This window comes from Pelodiscus sinensis, chromosome 3 (assembly GCF_049634645.1).
Source record: "Pelodiscus sinensis isolate JC-2024 chromosome 3, ASM4963464v1, whole genome shotgun sequence".
In the NCBI taxonomy this organism is placed as follows: domain Eukaryota; kingdom Metazoa; phylum Chordata; order Testudines; family Trionychidae; genus Pelodiscus; species Pelodiscus sinensis.
The window spans coordinates 199790925-199807030 of NC_134713.1; the positions used below are offsets into that span (position 1 = coordinate 199790925).

The following is a 16106-nucleotide window of genomic DNA, read 5'->3' on the forward strand; positions in this document are numbered from 1 at the left end:
AGCATTCTGGGTAAGATTTTCACAGGTGCGTAAGCAACTGCTGCACCTACTTTCTGATGACTTCAATGAGAGAGGGGTGTAGGACGTAAGTCCCTTCTGAAAGTGGGAACTAGGCTGCTGGATCGCTCAGGCAGTTTGAAAATTGTATCATTTTATAAACAAATTCAAATTGGTTGCATTGCTGGGAGGTACCTGGTGCCCTGTCTTCCTGCCAGAGAAACAAAGGCCCAGGGTCTGTGGCTGATCTAGGAACAGAACCCTTCTCAGTCAGTGCAATAGCTAGACAAGCACCCTCCTCTCCAGGTAGGATCAATGGGTGTGTCTAGACTACAGAGTTTTGTCGACAAAACTATACCTGCGTCTACACTACCGCTGAGTTCTGTCGACATAACGTCGAAAGAACTCAGCAGTATTGTCGACGCTGGTAAACCTCATTTTACGAGGCATAACGCCTTCTGTCGACAGAGTTTCTGTCGACAGAAGGTGTTATTGCATGTAAACTGTCCTTTGCGTCTACACTACCATGTCGACAAAGCAGCTTGCTTTGTCGACAGAACTCAATGTAGTGTAGACGCTCTTTGTCGACAGAAGTTTTGTCGACAGTATCTGTCGACAAAAGCCTGTAGTCTAGACGTACCCAATCGGTGATCTTTGTTTTTGTGGGTGAGGGGTGGCCGCCTCCATCTGCCGAGCTTCAGGCTCAGAATATTAAAGGTGATGTGAAAAGGGTATTTTAAAAATTGGGCTTAGAAAGAAAGGCCTAAAACAGGGTTTTAAATGGGGGGTCCAGAGGTTATTACAAGGGGGGGTTGAGAGCTGTCAACCTCTGCTTCAACCCCCACTTCACCTCCACATTTATAATAGTATGTTAAAAATATTGTTTTAATATTTATAAGGGTTCTCACACATAGCCTGGCTGTGTGAAAAGGGTCACCAGTACAAAGGTTTGAGAACCACTGGTAAAAGATGGTCGTTTTGGGAGGAATGAGGTGGTTCTGCTGCTTTTATTCTACGTTAGAAATAGCAGGAATCTTATAGGTTTATCCTCCCATTTTTTTCCTGGAGGATTCCCGAGGTATTTGTAAGATTTAACACTTAAACTTGAGGGGACAAAATATTAGTCACTGACATAAAACATTTTTGAATATTCCGACTAAAAATGCCTACACCTTTCAGATCAATTAGATTGCTCCATAGGCACATGTGATGTCACCGTATCACTAATTCGCTAGTCCTCTGAGTCTACAGTCGACACTAGACGTGAATTTCTAATGGGAAGGGGCAGAAAGGGCAAAAAGAAAAGTCTTTTTTATACCAACTTTCAGTTTGTCGTCATGCTTCATGATGTAAAACTAAAAAAGGGGCAAAATTCCTCTTTTTCTTATTTGTAGGTCACAGTTGCCATGTAAAGGAATTTTACCAGGCATTGAAACTTAGCTTGACCATCAATTCCCACAGTACAAAGATGAATCCGCTTTAATTGCTTCTTATTCTACTTCATTCATGGAGCATAAATCAAAAATCTTTTCAAAATTTTAGTTTTCATTCCTGTATCCGAATGAGTCAAGCAGCCTTTGAGGAAGCTGTTTTTCATGTGTAATGTTTTCTCAAACCAACACTAATGTAGTTTTGATCTCCATGCGTACAAAATGGCTTCTTCTTTGAGGCAGTGTTGAGTCTCACAAGACAACCATCTTATTTCACATAGCTTGGTTGTAATACTTAGAGTTTCTTTCTAAAGACAGTTTGAAATTATCTCTCTTTCCAGACAGAAATTCCTGGCACAGAAATGCTGAGTTAACAACTTTGAAACTTTCATGGACTTTCTTTATTTTCCTCTTCCCAGGAGTAAGGAAAGTTGCATTGTGGATAATATCAAAGTGTGCAGCAATGACAGTGGAAATGGGAAGTTTAAAAGTGTGTGCATCACCATGAGAATCCCTCGCAATCCAACTATTGGAGACAAATTTGCCAGCCGACATGGACAGAAGGGCATTTTGAGCAGACTCTGGCCTGTGGAGGATATGCCATTTACAGAGAGTGGAATGGTTCCAGATATTCTCTTCAATCCGCACGGCTTTCCTTCCCGAATGACCATCGGAATGCTGATTGAGAGTATGGCAGGGAAGTCTGCAGCATTGCATGGCCTCTGTCATGATGCCACCCCCTTCACCTTTTCTGAGGAGAGCTCTGCCTTAGAATACTTCGGCAAGATGCTGAAGGCCGCTGGGTATAACTACTATGGAACGGAGCGGATGTACAGTGGAATCAGTGGGGTGGAACTGGAGGCAGACATTTTCATTGGAGTTGTATACTATCAGCGCCTGCGCCACATGGTCTCAGACAAGTTCCAAGTGAGGACGACAGGAGCCAGAGATAAAGTCACCAACCAGCCCATCGGTGGGAGGAACGTCCAGGGTGGGATTCGCTTCGGGGAGATGGAACGCGACGCCTTGTTGGCTCACGGAACTTCGTTCTTGCTGCATGACCGTCTCTTCAACTGCTCCGATCGTTCGGTGGCCCACGTCTGTGTCAAGTGTGGTAGTTTGCTTTCTCCTTTGTTGGAGAAACCTCCTCCTTCCTGGTCCGCCATGCGCAACAGGAAATACTACTGTACCCTGTGCAATCAGAGTGACACAATTGACACTGTGGCTGTGCCTTATGTCTTCAGGTATTTTGTGGCTGAGTTGGCCGCCATGAACATAAAAGTGAGACTCAATGTGAACTAACTGTGGACATGAATAGCAATTCAACTGCTCTAGAAAAAAGTAACCTATTTTTAAATATACAGGTTTTTCTGTTGAAGAGTTTAAAAGGACTATCAACTCCTTTCTTGAAATCCTGCAAGAGCTGTGGGATTAGTTTGATTTGTGTACCCAAACTGGGGAGAGAATCTGCTAAATTACTTAGCAATCAAATGGAGAAGAGCATCAGACCTTGTTAGTGACTGGTAGCTCTGTCCTCATTGTTTGTGTTTCATAGTAGCCAAAAATCTGTCAGGTCTGAAAACAGCCGTGCTCCCACTTTATCGGATAGTGGGCTAGGAATTAGTTACTCCTTTCCCCAGATACTGCCTCCTGTAAGTGTGCACTGGCTGCTGCAGGTGGCGAATGCACTGTCATGCTAAAGAGGTTAAATAAAATGCAATGTAGGTGAAGGCTGGACGACTACCAAAAGTGAGTTGGTAAAAGAAACAAACATCTTCACGTAGTTTAATGGCTAGTGGAGTGTCCGTCCTGTGCAGGCAGCCAGGAAAATTCATTGTTTTGCCTTCGAGAAACACACCTGAGATGATTAAAAGGGGAAAAGGCTCGTGGTGACAGTCAGGACATGTTATCAGAGGGGGAGGGGAGCAGGAGGCAGTGCTGGGGGGAGCTGGCTTAAGTCACCCACTGTCCCCGTGGTACATGGGGAAGGGGAGGCAGAGCCGCAGTGGGGGACAGTCCCGGCGCGCGTCAGTCTGCTTTTTAAATGTAGTAAGAGCTGCCACGTCGTGGACCACTGCAGCTCTGCTTTTTAAATATAGTTCCCCGCTGCAGCTCTGCCATTGAGACGTAGTAAGAGCCTGGAGGCCCTAACTATATTTAAAAAAGCAGAGCCGCAGCAGTCCGTCACGGACTGGCCACCGCTGCGGCTCTGCCGTTTAAATGTTGTAGGAGCCAGGCTGCCTGCACGCCCAGCTCCTCCTACGCTTGAACTGCAGAGCTGCAGCTTCTCAGCTATTTATGTGCTCAATGCAAATTGTATCGAGTACATGATTAATCAGTTACCCACCTCTTCACATCCTGAAGTTTCACTTCCTGGTTCTCACTGCTGGCAGCATTTGGGCTGCAAACACCACAGCAGCAGCATTTCAGTCTTATTACTTGTTTAATTTTATTTTTTATTTTGTCTGCTGAAACATGACTGGTTTTGTAAAAGTTTATTTTCAACTAACCTAAGCTTATGGCAAAATCTATCTTTTTATATTAAGGATGAGAGAAATTGTGATTTATTCGTATTTTGAAAAAATAGTAAAATGCCTCGAAGTCACTCTGTCGCCCCACAGGAAATTTTTGTTTATATATGTAGAGAGATAATATTTCATCATGTCACTCTGCGTCCCTCAGCCGCCAGCCTCCTCCCTCCCCAGTGCTTGGGGAGGGGAAGCTGAAAGGTCTTCCCCCTGCACCCCAGACTCCTCGCCCACAGCTCCTGGGAGGCAGGAGCCGTGAAGCCTCCCCCATACCCGGTGCTCCAGGGCGGTAGGAGCCGTACAGTCACCCCTCAGCCCCCTCACACACTCCCTCCACTGAGACCCCACACCCCCAGCCTGCTCCTGGCTAGACACCCTGCACCCACCCCCAGAGAGAGATTGAGTTATAACCAAGTGTTTGGAATGTGACTCGTTCGTAAGTCGGGGACGACCTGTAGTTGCAAGTTCATGGTATGTTTCTAGCAATCACTGAAAAACTAAAGATGGAAAAATCATTAACTGTAGTTGCCATGTGACCTATTTAAAGCTGAAGTTTGCGTCTGCTCTAAAAGCTGAAACTGGTATGCCAATTCAGGTCCCAGAGTAGTGTGTGCTGCATACGGGAGGAAGTTTGATCAAAGGGTTCCCACAACACTAGGGTTTTAATGGGGTCAGGCTACAGACGTGCCAGCCTTCCCTAATTTTTTCACAATCCTGCCAGTGTTTCAGAGTAATCGGGATACTGCTCAAATCTACACATTTTGCAAAAGCGTTTAAAAACCTGGAGAATTGTGTGTTGTCGCTCACCTCTCAGGACTGGCAAACCTAACACTGTTCTCCATCCCCGGTGTGGTCATTGTCGCTTGCAGCCCAGCCCTATACTCAGTGTGTACTATTTTGTCAGCTACTTGAATCTCCTCGATCATGCTGGTGGGACCATGCTGGGAACTCTGGGGGGAGGGGGAACTGAAGACATGGCTGGTTGCCCTGACAAAATGAGCCAACTCCCCCAAAAAAACCCCATGTGGAGTGGTTTCAGAAGTGTGCGCAAACGTGTGAGGATGTGGCTAGTCAGACCTGGTCATGGTTACTGATGTTACTCAATGTTACTTCTGCTTGTTCCCACTGTTCTCAGGGTAACGCACAGTTGTGAGTCGGCAGTGCACCACAAGCATTCAAGATGCTACCCCAGACCCTCTCTCTCTCTTTGGCTTTGCTCGTTTGCCACTTGTCACTGCTCCAAGCAGCCACCCTTAAGTCTCAGAGCAAGGTCAGCATCTCTGGCGCTGAAGTTGACAGGACCCCTCAGCAATCTAGTGGCTGGCACCAGGAACAACCTCCGAAACCTGATGATTACAAAGGAATTCAAATCTGGTAATCTCCGACAGCAGGCCAGCACTGCACAGTCTCCAGACACAGCACGAGCAAGCTTCCCTAATAATGGCCTGGCACCATGTAGGGTGCTCAGTGCTATAGGCCAGGAGACCAGGAGCTCAAGTTCCCTCTTAAACTGATACTTTGTCAATGGCCGAGGCCTCCTAACCCTACCCAGCAGGGAGGCAGCGCAGCCTAGTATGACACAGGCCTAGAACGCAGGGAACTTCATAGTCCTGTTGTCTCTTCTAACAGAGCTACCTTGTGCCACTTACCCTCTTCCCTTCTGAGGTGGATCAGGACAAATCCACATAGGCGGCGGTGCTGTTTGTACAATGGGCTTCCTCCTGCCCCTCACCACTTCACAGCTCTGCACCACTCTGCTGAATTGCCCCAGCAAACAGTGGCACCTGACGTTGCCACAGAGTGAATGAGGAAGGGAGCTGCTGGCAGGGAAGGTGCGCGGGAGTTAGACAGAGCCAGAAGAAGTCAAACAGTGTGGGGCGGTGCAACCAGGAACTGCCATCTGCAAATACCACCACATCACAGCTGTTTCTAGTGTGTCCCAATGTCCACACACAACCCAGGGAGACTGCCCCTGGAAAGGTAGCACTACTGTCACTTACCTGTGTCCACGGTTGCACTGTTATGTGGCTACAGTGTTATACCCACATCCAGCACAGTATAATGTAGACACTCTGTACGGGCATGGGGAATTACACACAAGCACATGTACAGTTCTGTCCTTGTGTATGCACCCTCTACAAACATAACCGAAAGCTCTAAGCCCTCTCTTCCTGGAGACACAATCCGACCTGGGTCCCAGCACTCCCCTCTCTGGCCCTGGATCCCATGTATTGCGCCCCAGTCTCTCTATCGCCGTGTCCTGGCCATTGGGAGGGGCTAGGGATGGTGAAAGTGGTGCCCAGTGCTAGTCTTGGACTGTCGTTTTGTTGCTGTGGTAAAAGGACTGGTGGAGAATTCAAGGCTTTCTTTGCTGGGAATGATGGTGCACTGCACTGAGCCTTTCCCTCACACCACTAGGCCATGTCTACACTAGGAAACGATTCTGAAATTACTAACTTAACTCCTTATTTAATAAATTTGAACTAGCGCATCCTCACTATGCGGAAGCATCAAAGCTAGTCCAAGGCAGGCTCTGCTAATGTTGCCGCGCTATCTCGGACTTAGAGCCCCAGCAAGCCCTGGGGAGTAATTAGTTCAAATTATTTTGAGAGTAGTTATTTCAAAATTGCAGCAGTGGAGTGTCCACACCAGCACTATTTTGAAATAACTATTTTGGAATTATTTTGGAATAGCGAGCTTGGGAGTGTGGATGCTCCACTTATTCATTTGACCTATTTTGAAATACAGCCGCTCCCCGAGGTACGAACAAGTTACGAACCAACACTTGGTCCATAACTCGAAGTGTTCATAACTCAGATCCCATAGAGTTACATGGCGATCGCGCTGTTTGTAAGCGTGGATCCACCGTTCGTAACTCGGATCCGCATTTACAACCACGATGGTCGTCAGTGGAGGTGGTCGTAACTTGGGGAGTGGCTGTAAAGCCCTAGTGTAGACCAGGGCCTAGTAAATAAGGAAAAGTGGCATCAGTTTGTACTCAGCGTATGTAGAACCGCTCCTGTATGGAAGTTAGCTCCAGTAACCAGATCAGCCTTAGATCCCATCCCCTTACAAATGAACAATCCAAGAGAAGTTCTATCAGGTCATGAGGCCCCACGCTTTCTCCCCATGGGATGGGGGTTCATCAGAGGCCCCTCTCTGAGCGGTGAGCCATACCTGCTCCCCAGCCTGCTACTGTCTCCTGAAAGAGCCAGAGCCTTTTAAATTCCTGTATCGTGTGTCTGGTTCGCTCATCAGAAAAATCTGACAGCCAGTAGATGGCACTATTGGGATGAAGATTTCACCCAAAACCAAACCAAATTTCTCTAAGCAGAGGTTTGGGCAAGTGCCACCTAGAGCTGAAGAACTGAAAAGTAGGTCAGTGACCATCTGTCATGCTCCTGACTGCTCAAGGAGGAACTAACAGGCTATCGACGGTTAGCTCGCTGTTTGCTACTATGTGACTGACTCAGATCAAAGTTAAACTCTGCTAGGAGGTGGCTGGCTTTACCTGCCAAAGTCTGTTTAGTCAGCTCGTATGCCACACGCAAAGTTACAGGGAGATGTGGCTGCTCACGGAGATGAATATTTTATTCAGCAACAGGAAATTAATTTACCAGGAAGAGAGACAAACTAGTAGATTCTAAATAACTGACGTTGTTTTGCCTTGTAATGTCTTGTCACAGGAAAATTCCACATCAGTAAACCCTGCTGAGCGATCTGTGGCTGAGTATTGACTCTGAGGACTGACTGAGCTCTGGGCTCCAGACAGCTCCCACTGAAGTCAGTGAGTCTTGCTGGCAGCGGGAGCAGGCTGCCTTCTACCAACGTTGAGAGGCTAAGGGCTAAACACCTATTTGCGTGTCAGCATGGACGGTGCCCAACCCCTCTCAAAATCTACTCTGTAGTGTTTCTAAACATACGTGCTGTGCAGACAGGGTACAGAGAAGGGCAGCAACCAGTCCTGGTAGCAGGCATGGCCAATGGTTAACTGATCAGTCTCAAAACTGGAGCCAAGGGGGGTGAGGGAATAGCTTTTATTGGACAAGCTGTTGATGAAAGAGCCAAGCTGCATAGAGCTCTTCCCTACAGACGTTAGTCCAGTTGTAGATATCCCACCTCGTCAGAGGCTGGGCCCAACAGGGCAACAGCCATACTGCAAACAACAATGAAAGAGATCCACCCTCGGTGCTTACCTGGGCCCTATTACTGTAATAGCTGAGCACCTCACAGTTTCTAAGGCTGCTGCTCTTGAGCAGAGCCCCTTGATGGGCCACGAGCAGGTTTTGGAGGGGTCTGCCAAAATAAACTAGCAAGCAGGGCCAGCATTGAAAGCCACAGCTGTGCTGCAGCAGGGAAGGTGGGTTGGGGCTGTGCAGGTCGGCCAGGACAAACACTCAGCCTGACGTGTTGTGTGCCTGTCGAGATACCCCGTATTGAGACAGAATTGACAATCAGCAAAAAGTTTCACAGCGTTAAGTAAACCCAAACCAAGCTGTTTATTCTGTATCTGTTACCCTTTTCTTTTGTACATTACAGGTGTGTGTGTCGCTGTGTAACACAACTCATCTACTGTGGCACAGCTGGGCTGTGGTGGTTTATAGCCTCTTTTGGGGGCTCAGAAAAAAAGGTTAAGAACTCCAGACCCCAGTCTGCTCTGAATCCTCGGAGAGGCAGGGCAGGGCTGTTTTATTCCCATTGGACGGCTGGGGCACTGAGGGGGGCAGGGATATCCCAGAAGCCTCTCTGAATCACTGTCACTGGGGTTTGGTGGGGGGAGGAGTCTAGCTTTCAAGTGACTGGGGGAACCAGAGGTCGCAGACACCATCCCTATCCCCCTGCTGCTCCCTGCAGGTCTACGGGAGAGTCTGGCGAGGGAGAAGCCTGGTTAGCTTGTGGGGCTTTCACCAAGACTCCTCTGCAGATGCTGCCCCCGGTCACTGACATTTCCTCTCTGCCTACGTGCTGCAAGAGGCGGCTGCGTCAGGTGCTGTGTATCATTTCGGGCAGTGAGCAGAATGTGCCTCGTCCTCTCTGCTCTAGCTGCCGCCTCCTTCCCCAGGCACAACCGGCTTTGCCTGCCCCAGCCTGAGACCCACCTTACCAGGCACCTTCTGCCCCAACAAAGGGGTGTTGCTGTGAGGGGCAGGAGGTGACCAGGAGCCAGTGAAGATCTTCCCCCTGAACACAAACCCATAAGGCCCTAGGTGACTAGCAGCGGCTGGGCCAGGTGCAGCTACAGTGCTGAACAGCTGCTCCTTGCTGCGGTTGGAACCAAAGCACATGCAGCACCCACCCTCAGCGTGGACACTGCAAGCTGTGGGGTACCCCTGGCTTGAGTGTAAATGCCATGGCTGGGTAGAGGTGTGATTCTGGAGCCATTTATCCACTGCTGAGGAGGGCAGGGGCACTGGCCTTAGAGCGGTTTCCAGGCTACATCGAGTTGCCACTGCCACACTCCACTGTCACAGATTTTTCTTGGACTCGCTTGTGATTGTTGTAATTTCTTCCAAACACCCTCCCACGCAGGGCACTGTAATACCAGCGCGCCAGGCGGGCTCTGTTCTTTGGGGTGTCGGCATGTTCCCAATGCCATCAGTGTGAATCCATGTTTTTTAAAACATAATATGCCCCACTTGGCGGTAGGCCACAGACTTGACTCCTCCACACCACAAGATCTCTCAACAAAGAGCAGCCATGCACCACGTCACGGGCTGGACCACACAGAAGTCACCCTGGCTGTCAGGCCTGAGCGCACCTGGAGGAGGGACCTGATCTCGGGGCTGAGCACTGCAGGTATCCCACAGCGGGGCTGGTCTCTGGGTGTGTCCCACGGAGGGGCCGGTCTCGGGGCCGGGCGCTGCAGGTATCCGACGGAGGGGCCAGTCTCGGGGCCGGGCGCTGCAGGTATCCGACGGGGGGGCCGGTCTCGGGGCCGGGCGCTGCAGGTATCCGACGGAGGGGCGGGTCTCGGGGCCGGGCGCTGCAGGTATCCGACGGAGGGGCCAGTCTCGGGGCCGGGCGCTGCAGGTATCCGACGGAGGGGCCGGTCTCGGGGCCGGGCGCTGCAGGTATCCGACGGGGGGGCGGGTCTCGGGGCCGGGCGCTGCAGGTATCCGACGGGGGGGCGGGTCTCGGGGCCGGGCGCTGCAGGTATCCGACGGAGGGGCCGGTCTCGGGGCCGGGCGCTGCAGGTATCCGACGGAGGGGCCGGTCTCGGGGCCGGGCGCTGCAGGTATCCGACGGAGGGGCGGGTCTCGGGGCCGGGCGCTGCAGGTATCCGACGGAGGGGCGGGTCTCGGGGCCGGGCGCTGCAGGTATCCGACGGAGGGGCCGGTCTCGGGGCCGGGCGCTGCAGGTATCCGACGGAGGGGCCGGTCTCGGGGCCGGGCGCTGCAGGTATCCGACGGAGGGGCCGGTCTCGGGGCCGGGCGCTGCAGGTATCCGACGGAGGGGCCGGTCTCGGGGCCGGGCGCTGCAGGTATCCGACGGAGGGGCCGGTCTCGGGGCCGGGCGCTGCAGGTATCCGACGGAGGGGCCGGTCTCGGGGCCGGGCGCTGCAGGTATCCGACGGAGGGGCCGGTCTCGGGGCCGGGCGCTGCAGGTATCCGACGGAGGGGCCGGTCTCGGGGCCGGGCGCTGCAGGTATCCGACGGAGGGGCGGGTCTCGGGGCCGGGCGCTGCAGGTATCCGACGGAGGGGCCGGTCTCGGGGCCGGGCGCTGCAGGTATCCGACGGAGGGGCCGGTCTCGGGGCCGGGCGCTGCAGGTATCCGACGGAGGGGCGGGTCTCGGGGCCGGGCGCTGCAGGTATCCGACGGAGGGGCCGGTCTCGGGGCCGGGCGCTGCAGGTATCCGACGGGGGGGCGGGTCTCGGGGCCGGGCGCTGCAGGTATCCGACGGAGGGGCCGGTCTCGGGGCCGGGCGCTGCAGGTATCCGACGGGGGGGGCCGGTCTCGGGGCCGGGCGCTGCAGGTATCCGACGGAGGGGCCGGTCTCGGGGCCGGGCGCTGCAGGTATCCGACGGAGGGGGTCTTGCGGCTGGGCACTGCATGTATCCGACGGAGGGGCGGGTCTCGGGGCCGGGCGCTGCAGGTATCCGACGGAGGGGGTCTTGCGGCTGGGCACTGCATGTATCCGACGGAGGGGCCGGTCTCAGGGCCGGGCGCTGCAGGTATCCGACGGAGGGGCCGGTCTCGGGGCCGGGCGCTGCAGGTATCCGACGGAGGGGCCGGTCTCGGGGCCAGGCGCTGCAGGTATCCGACGGAGGGGCGGGTCTCGGGGCCGGGCGCTGCAGGTATCCGACGGAGGGGCCGGTCTCGGGGCCGGGCGCTGCAGGTATCCGACGGAGGGGCCGGTCTCGGGGCCGGGCGCTGCAGGTATCCGACGGAGGGGCCGGTCTCGGGGCCGGGCGCTGCAGGTATCCGACGGAGGGGCCGGTCTCGGGGCCGGGCGCTGCAGGTATCCGACGGAGGGGGTCTTGCGGCTGGGCACTGCATGTATCCGACGGAGGGGCGGGTCTCGGGGCCGGGCGCTGCAGGTATCCGACGGAGGGGGTCTTGCGGCCGGGCACTGCATGTATCCGACGGAGGGGCGGGTCTCGGGGCCGGGCGCTGCAGGTATCCGACGGAGGGGGTCTTGCGGCCGGGCACTGCATGTATCCGACGGAGGGGCGGGTCTCGGGGCCGGGCGCTGCAGGTATCCGACGGAGGGGGTCTTGCGGCCGGGCGCTGCAGGTATCCGACGGAGGGGCCGGTCTCGGGGCCGGGCGCTGCAGGTATCCGACGGAGGGGGTCTTGCGGCTGGGCACTGCATGTATCCGACGGAGGGGCGGGTCTCGGGGCCGGGCGCTGCAGGTATCCGACGGAGGGGGTCTTGCGGCTGGGCACTGCATGTATCCGACGGAGGGGCGGGTCTCGGGGCCGGGCGCTGCAGGTATCCGACGGAGGGGCCGGTCTCGGGGCCGGGCGCTGCATGTATCCGACGGGGGGGCTGGTCTCGGGGCCGGGCGCTGCAGGTATCCGACGGGGGGGGCCGGTCTCGGGGCCGGGCGCTGCACGTGTCCGACGGGGCGGGTCTCGGGCCGGTCTCTGCCCGGGCCCCGCTGTGCGCAGCCGGGGGGGGCTCGCGTCAGGCCCGCGGGGGCTCGGGCGGGCCCCGCTCCCAGGGCTTGGGCCGGCGGGGCAGGCGCGAGGGGGTGGGGCTCGCCAGGCTCGCGGCGACGCGGGGCCGGTGCAGGCCGGGCGGGTCGCGGCCGCTGCGCACCAGGCGGAGGATCGCGGAGAAGGAGGCGGCGGGCGGGGGCGGGGCCGGGTCTGGGCTCGCCGGGCTCGGAGCCTCCGCGCCGGGCTCCATGGGCGGCCGCTCCCACTCCAGCCGCGCGGGGAGGGACAACGGGACGTACCACGTCAGCGGGGGGGGGGTGATGGGGGAGCTGCGCTGCGCTCCGGCTCCATGCAGCGCCCGGCTGCAGTGTCCTACCAGTGCACCGCCCCCAGCACCGCCCCGCCCCCTGCACTGCACCGGCCCCGCCCCTAGCACCGCCCCCTACACTGCACCGCCCCCAGCACCGCCCCGCCCCCTGCACTGCACCGGCCCCGCCCCTAGCACCGCCCCCTACACTGCACCGCCCCCAGCACCGCCCCGCCCCCTGCACTGCACCGGCCCCGCCCCTAGCACCGCCCCCTGCACTGCACTGCCCCCAGCACCGCCCCGCCCCCTGCACTGCACCAGCCCCGCCCCTAGCACCACCCCGCCCCCTGCACTGCACCGGCCCCGCCCCTAGCACCACCCCGCCCCCTGCACTGCACCGGCCCCGCCCCTAGCACCGCCCCCTGCACTGCACCGGCCCCGCCCCTAGCACCGCCCCGCCCCTAGCACCGCCCCCTGCACTGCACCGGCCCCGCCCCTAGTACCACCCCGCCCCCTGCACTGCACCGGCCCTGCCACTGCCCCTAGCACCGTCCCCTACACTGCACCGGCCCTGCCACTGCCCCTAGCACCGTCCCCTACACTGCACCGGCCCTGCCACTGCCCCCCCGCGCCTCCCCTGCACTGCACCGGCCCTGCCACTGCCCCCCCCCCCCGCACTGCCCCTTGTATTGCACCGGCCCTGCCACTGCCCCACCCGCAATGCCCCCTACACTGCCCCCCCCCCGCACTACCCCCTGCATGGCACTGCCCCCCCCCCCCGCACTGTCCCCTGCACGGCACCGACCCTGCCACTGCCACTCACACCATCACCTGCACTGGCATTGGCCCTATCACTGCCCCCCCACACACACACACACACGCACTGCACTGGCACTGCCCCAGCTCTGCACTGCTGCTGGCACTGGTATTACCCCTGGCACAACAAGGGCCCTGGCACTGTCCCCTGCACACACAGGCAGTGGAACTGGGGGTGCTGTCATGTTCCCTGGTTTCAAGTGTTTTCCATCAGCTACAGAGTTTTTATTTGGCACAAAGGCTCTCAGCACCCCTGACTGCACTGCCCCCGCCTTGCTATGTCCTGTACGGGCGGTGGCACTGTGTCCAGCTGCGCCCTGCACTGCCCCCGCCTTGCTATGTCCTGTACGGGCGGTGGCACTGTGTCCAGCTGCGCCCTGCACTGCCCCCGCCTTGCTATGTCCTGTACGGGCGGTGGCACTGTGTCCAGCTGCGCCCTGCACTGCCCCCGCCTTGCTATGTCCTGTACGGGCGGTGGCACTGTGTCCAGCTGCGCCCTGCACTGCCCCCGCCTTGCTATGTCCTGTACGGGCGGTGGCACTGTGTCCAGCTGCGCCCTGCACTGCCCCCGCCTTGCTATGTCCTGTACGGGCGGTGGCACTGTGTCCAGCTGCGCCCTGCACTGCCCCCGCCTTGCTATGTCCTGTACGGGCGGTGGCACTGTGTCCAGCTGCGCCCTGCACTGCCCCCGCCTTGCTATGTCCTGTACGGGCGGTGGCACTGTGTCCAGCTGCGCCCTGCACTGCCCCCGCCTTGCTATGTCCTGTACGGGCGGTGGCACTGTGTCCAGCTGCGCCCTGCACTGCCCCCGCCTTGCTATGTCCTGTACGGGCGGTGGCACTGTGTCCAGCTGCGCCCTGCACTGCCCCCGCCTTGCTATGTCCTGTACGGGCGGTGGCACTGTGTCCAGCTGCGCCCTGCACTGCCCCCGCCTTGCTATGTCCTGTACGGGCGGTGGCACTGTGTCCAGCTGCGCCCTGCACTGCCCCCGCCTTGCTATGTCCTGTACGGGCGGTGGCACTGTGTCCAGCTGCGCCCTGCACTGCCCCCGCCTTGCTATGTCCTGTACGGGCGGTGGCACTGTGTCCAGCTGCGCCCTGCACTGCCCCCGCCTTGCTATGTCCTGTACGGGCGGTGGCACTGTGTCCAGCTGCGCCCTGCACTGCCCCCGCCTTGCTATGTCCTGTACGGGCGGTGGCACTGTGTCCAGCTGCGCCCTGCACTGCCCCCGCCTTGCTATGTCCTGTACGGGCGGTGGCACTGTGTCCAGCTGCGCCCTGCACTGCCCCCGCCTTGCTATGTCCTGTACGGGCGGTGGCACTGTGTCCAGCTGCGCCCTGCACTGCCCCCGCCTTGCTATGTCCTGTACGGGCGGTGGCACTGTGTCCAGCTGCGCCCTGCACTGCCCCCGCCTTGCTATGTCCTGTACGGGCGGTGGCACTGTGTCCAGCTGCGCCCAGCACTGCCCCCGCCTTGCTATGTCCTGTACGGGCGGTGGCACTGTGTCCAGCTGCGCCCAGCACTGCCCCCGCCTTGCTATGTCCTGTACGGGCGGTGGCACTGTGTCCAGCTGCGCCCTGCACTGCCCCCGCCTTGCTATGTCCTGTACGGGCGGTGGCACTGTGACCAGCTGCGCCCTGCACTGCCCCCGCCTTGCTATGTCCTGTACGGGCGGTGGCACTGTGTCCAGCTGCGCCCTGCACTGCCCCCGCCTTGCTATGTCCTGTACGGGCGGTGGCACTGTGTCCAGCTGCGCCCTGCACTGCCCCCGCCTTGCTATGTCCTGTACGGGCGGTGGCACTGTGTCCAGCTGCGCCCTGCACTGCCCCCGCCTTGCTATGTCCTGTACGGGCGGTGGCACTGTGTCCAGCTGCGCCCTGCACTGCCCCCGCCTTGCTATGTCCTGTACGGGCGGTGGCACTGTGACCAGCTGCGCCCTGCACTGCCCCCGCCTTGCTATGTCCTGTACGGGCGGTGGCACTGTGTCCAGCTGCGCCCAGCACTGCCCCCGCCTTGCTATGTCCTGTACGGGCGGTGGCACTGTGTCCAGCTGCGCCCAGCACTGCCCCCGCCTTGCTATGTCCTGTACGGGCGGTGGCACTGTGTCCAGCTGCGCCCTGCACTGCCCCCGCCTTGCTATGTCCTGTACGGGCGGTGGCACTGTGTCCAGCTGCGCCCTGCACTGCCCCCGCCTTGCTATGTCCTGTACGGGCGGTGGCACTGTGTCCAGCTGCGCCCAGCACTGCCCCCGCCTTGCTATGTCCTGTACGGGCGGTGGCACTGTGTCCAGCTGCGCCCTGCACTGCCCCCGCCTTGCTATGTCCTGTACGGGCGGTGGCACTGTGTCCAGCTGCGCCCAGCACTGCCCCCGCCTTGCTATGTCCTGTACGGGCTGTGGCACTGTGTCCAGCTGTGCCCTGCACTGCACGGAGCATCACTCTGCACTCAGCTACCACGTACGAGCCCGGAGCCCAGGGGTTCCTGCCCACACATCCCTCACCATGAGCTCTGGACTTCACAGGCAACCCTGTGGGAGGGGGGTGTCCCAGTGACTGCCCCATGCACACACACACCAGGGCAGCAACTCCCCACACACGGACGCCATTAGCTGCACAGGAACATCACCACAATTCCCCTTACACCCCTGGAACCCCGGAGAGAGCCTCACGGGGATCTCCACCCACACACGCCCTGGCAGGGACGCCCCATCCACGCATGACCTCAGTCTACACCCTGGATCTGCAGCCACTAAGAGGCAAGTAGTGATGGGGCCAGGCAGTAGCTGCAGCAAGACCCCACCCAAGCACAAGCTGTGCAAAACCTGCACCCTCCGAGGGACCATGTGGCAACCTGCATTGCCATGTGTCACGTTCCTCTCCCCTCAGCCCAGCACTGGGGAAGAACAGGGCCTGGGTCTCCTCTCC

General features: G+C 57.9%; 1 protein-coding gene across 1 annotated transcript in view; it reads left to right on the plus strand.

The window, feature by feature from the left end:
- Window positions 1–4032, plus strand: part of POLR1B (RNA polymerase I subunit B) — a 28334-nt gene extending 24302 nt beyond the window's left edge. Inside the window, exon 15 of the mRNA XM_006135950.2 lies at window positions 1847–4032. Within this exon, the coding sequence (XP_006136012.2) occupies window positions 1847–2729 (883 nt within the window). The 3' untranslated portion in view covers window positions 2730–4032. The remainder of the gene's footprint in view (window positions 1–1846) is intronic.
- Window positions 4033–16106: the final 12074 nt, after the last annotated feature.